The 3,494-nt window shown below is 47.1% G+C and overlaps 1 protein-coding gene across 1 annotated transcript in view; it reads left to right on the top strand.

The window, feature by feature from the left end:
• The window catches only part of HYOU1 (hypoxia up-regulated 1), an 11,593-nt gene extending 9,462 nt beyond the window's left edge, over positions 1-2,131 (top strand). Inside the window, exons 24-27 of the mRNA XM_010830651.1 lie at positions 1-64; positions 157-204; positions 481-531; positions 645-2,131. Coding sequence (XP_010828953.1) covers positions 1-64; positions 157-204; positions 481-531; positions 645-715 — 234 coding nt within the window. The 3' untranslated portion in view covers positions 716-2,131. The remainder of the gene's footprint in view (positions 65-156; positions 205-480; positions 532-644) is intronic.
• Positions 2,132-3,494: the final 1,363 nt, after the last annotated feature.

Genomic DNA, 3,494 nt, shown 5'->3' with positions numbered 1-3,494 from the left:
CGGGCAGAGGCTCCCCTCAATGCCAGCACCAGTGACCAGAGTGAGAAGGTCATCCCTCCACCAGGTGAGGCCAGGGGACTGGTTCAGGCATCACTGGGCAGGAGGAAGCTTTCCCTTCCCTCCGGGGACTACCTTTTCCTCCTGGTTTCCCTCCAGGCCAGACTGAAGACACGAAGCCCATCCCAGAACCTGAGAAAGAGACTGGTGAGCTGGGGAAGCGGATGGGGAACATGGACATCACTTAGCCCCGAGGGGTCAGCAGACTAGCAGGACAGCCTCTCTCTGGACAACCCTGGAGCTTTGAATGGCCTTTACATCTTGTAGATGGTTATTTCCAAAAACAGAATAGACCAAGTGTGGCCCATAGATCCTAAAATACTGACATTTACTGTCTGGCTCTTATTGGGAAAAGTTTGCTAACGCCTGCGTTAGCCCCTTCCTCCTCCTTGCAGACACTAACCTGTTCTTTCCACAAAGCAGGACCTGAAGCAGCAGACTCTGAGCCTCTGGAATTAGGGGGTCCCGCAGCAGGTGAGGGTGGAGGTGGCGGGCTGTGCTGGAGGGCAGTGCCTTCCCTGAGCTGGGCCTGTTCCCTCTGTCTCACCTTCCTCCATCCTGTTCTCTCTTCCCCCAATTCCTCCCAGAATCCGAACAGAAGGAACATCCCGAACAGCCGACAGGACAGAAGCGAACTTTGAAGAATGATGAACTATAACCTCCCAGTTCCCCACTCGTCCCTGCCCCCTTCTCTCACCACCTCTATTTATTAAGCACCAAGGACTGGGGGAGGGTTGGTTCCCCGCCTCCCCAGAGGCTTCAGTTCCTCTTCTCTCACCTGCGACTGGAGGTGCGGAGAAGGGGAAGGAAGGGACGGCTTACTGGTTCCTTCTGGAATAGTTCTGTGGTTCAAACTGAAATCGTTTTGTTCCCCAACCCCACCTGCTGATTCCCTACCATCCAGGTCCTAGTTTGGGAAAAATCACTATTCTGTCTTCATTCTTCGCCTGTGGGTAGGTGAGAGTGCGGCCATCAGTGGTTGGCTGACAGGCCTGGTAGTGGGAAGGGTGTCCTGGGTTGTTAGAGGGTTTCCAGGCTCTTCTGGTTGTCCTTCCCTCCCTTTTCCACCATGAGATCTATGCCACACAGGCCAGTGTATGCAGAACCTTGCTTTCCAGGTTTGGTTTCTGAGCTCCTGTCTGTACTTTTGCCTCCTCCAAGGTTTTTTCCCCTAAAAATCCCCATTCTCATGCCTCCCCACTGTGGGTCTCCTTGCCTTTCTCTTGCAAGTTGGACAGTCCTCTGCCTCTTGGCCAGACCCCATCCATTTGGACTGCCTAAGTCACTCGAGATCGACCCCCACCCACATGTACAACCCCAGTGGCCAGAGTAGGCAGGGAGAAAGTGAAGAGAATCCAGCTGCCTCTCGAGGGAGTGAGATGTGTGAGAGCACTGTAGCTCCCCACCTGTGGACTCTGGGCCAGGAAAGGCGTGTGAGTAGCTGGCGCAGGGTGCCAGCATTCTGCAAGCAGCTGTTGAAATCTGCATCTTCCCAGTTGCCTGGTACTCCATGGCCCTTGGACTTCTGCCCCCCTTCTCTCCCTGTTGTTCTGCCCTCTCAGACAGAGCCTTTCCCTCACTCCCTGGCCCCCTGGGCTGACCAAAATGTGCTTTCTACTGTGAGCCCCTTGTCCCAAGACCCTGGGGGCAGGAGAGACTGGCATGAATGTAGAACTGCCATCTTGCTGTCTTGGAGGCAGGCCTTGTGGGCAAAGGAAGAGGGTACAGGCTGGCCTTTCTGTAGTGCATTGCTCTGCTGTGATGGGGGCCCTTGACCCACCACGTGGATGTCGGGCAGCCCACCCCCCAGGGTCCTATCTGTAGCAGGAGCCAGGGCTGCCACCCCCACTCCCAGGGCATAGGGGAGCCTGGTTGTATCTGTCTCTTGTCTTTTCTTTTTCTCTTTTTTTTTTTTTTGCCACATTGGCAGAAATGTGCCCTAAGGTTCCTATCCTGTCCTGTATGTTTGAATTGTTTCACTAGCAGTTGAGGCTGGTTGGACAGATTTGAGTCAAATTGTACTTTGCTCCATTGTTAATTGAGAAACTGTTTCAATAAAATATTCTTTTCTATAGTTTTTGTGCTGTGATTTTTTTTTTTTTAATGTGTTTATTTCTAGGACTTCCCTGATAGTGCAGTGGTTAAGATTCTGTGCTTCCCGCGCAGGGGGCACAGGTTCAGTGTCTAGTTGGGCAAGTTCCACATGCCACATGGGATGGCCAAAAGAAAGTATGTTTATTCCTTGAATATAAATAATGCATGTTTATTATGGCAAATTTAGAAGGTAAAACTTGAATAACAAAATTACCTATAATACTACCACCAAAACATCGGTAACATTTTGAACTTAGTTGAGATTCATGCATGTAATTTTTCTTCATGAAAACAAAATTGTTTTATTTTTCCTCTGACATCATTTGGACCAGGTATTTTTAGATAATATTTGAGGTATTTTTAGATAATAATCATTTTTAAGGTAACAGTCTCATTTTACAAATAAATAGCAGCAAAGAGGTTGAGAGGTCCAAGGAATCAGAGGTATTGAGAGGCTCAGCTAAGTTTGAATGTAATGCTAACCCTTCTGTTATCCTGACACAGGAACGTGTTGCTACTGTTTCATCATATGTAGAACAGTTCATTTGGTGGTTCATTGGTTGTGATGAAGCCATGTTTCACCAAAGGAAAGTTACTGTAGTAAATTATTTACGTGTCTAAGCAGTTGAATAAGAAATGACCATGAAGCTTGTGTTTTTCTATAACACTTGAACAAGTCAGACAAGTTTTGAGCCTGAAGCTGCTTTTTTTTCCCCAACAGACTTTGTAAGGGCGGTTAGGTTCACAGCAAAATTAAGCAGAAAGTACACAGAGTTCCCATATACCCTCTGGCCCCATAGATGCACAGCCAACCCCAGTATCAACATCCCACACCGGAGCAGGTGGTTTGTTACAATCTATGAACTGTTGTAACTATTACGATCTGTGATCTATCACGTAGCATACAGAGTACTCACCGTCCTAAAAATCCTCTGCCCTGCAGATTCATCCCTCCCTCCCCTTTATAACTCCTGGCAACCACAGACCTTTTTACTGTTTCCATAGTTTTGCCCTTTCCAAAATGTCACGTAGCTGGGAGTCCTGCAGTATGCAGTGCTGTTTTCAGGTTGGTTCCTTTCACTTAGTAATATGCATTTAAGGTTCCTCATTGTCTTTTTGTGGCTCAATAGTGTGTTTTTAGCACTGACTAGTATTGCATTGTCCAGATGTATCATAATTTAACCATTCACCTACCTACGGACATCTGGGTTGCTTTTTCAAATTGTGGCAATTATGAATAAAGCTGCTTTAAACATCTATGTTCAGGTTTTAAGTTTTCTATTCATTTGAGTATGTAATTATGTATATATTTAAAGTTAAAATCATAACCATGTTATTAGAAA

This window comes from Bison bison, unplaced genomic scaffold (genome assembly GCF_000754665.1).
Source record: "Bison bison bison isolate TAMUID 2011002044 unplaced genomic scaffold, Bison_UMD1.0 scf7180017864518, whole genome shotgun sequence".
NCBI classification, from domain to species: domain Eukaryota; kingdom Metazoa; phylum Chordata; class Mammalia; order Artiodactyla; family Bovidae; genus Bison; species Bison bison.
Note: the sequence above shows the minus strand (reverse complement) of the source record. Positions and strands in the feature narration are given on the sequence as shown.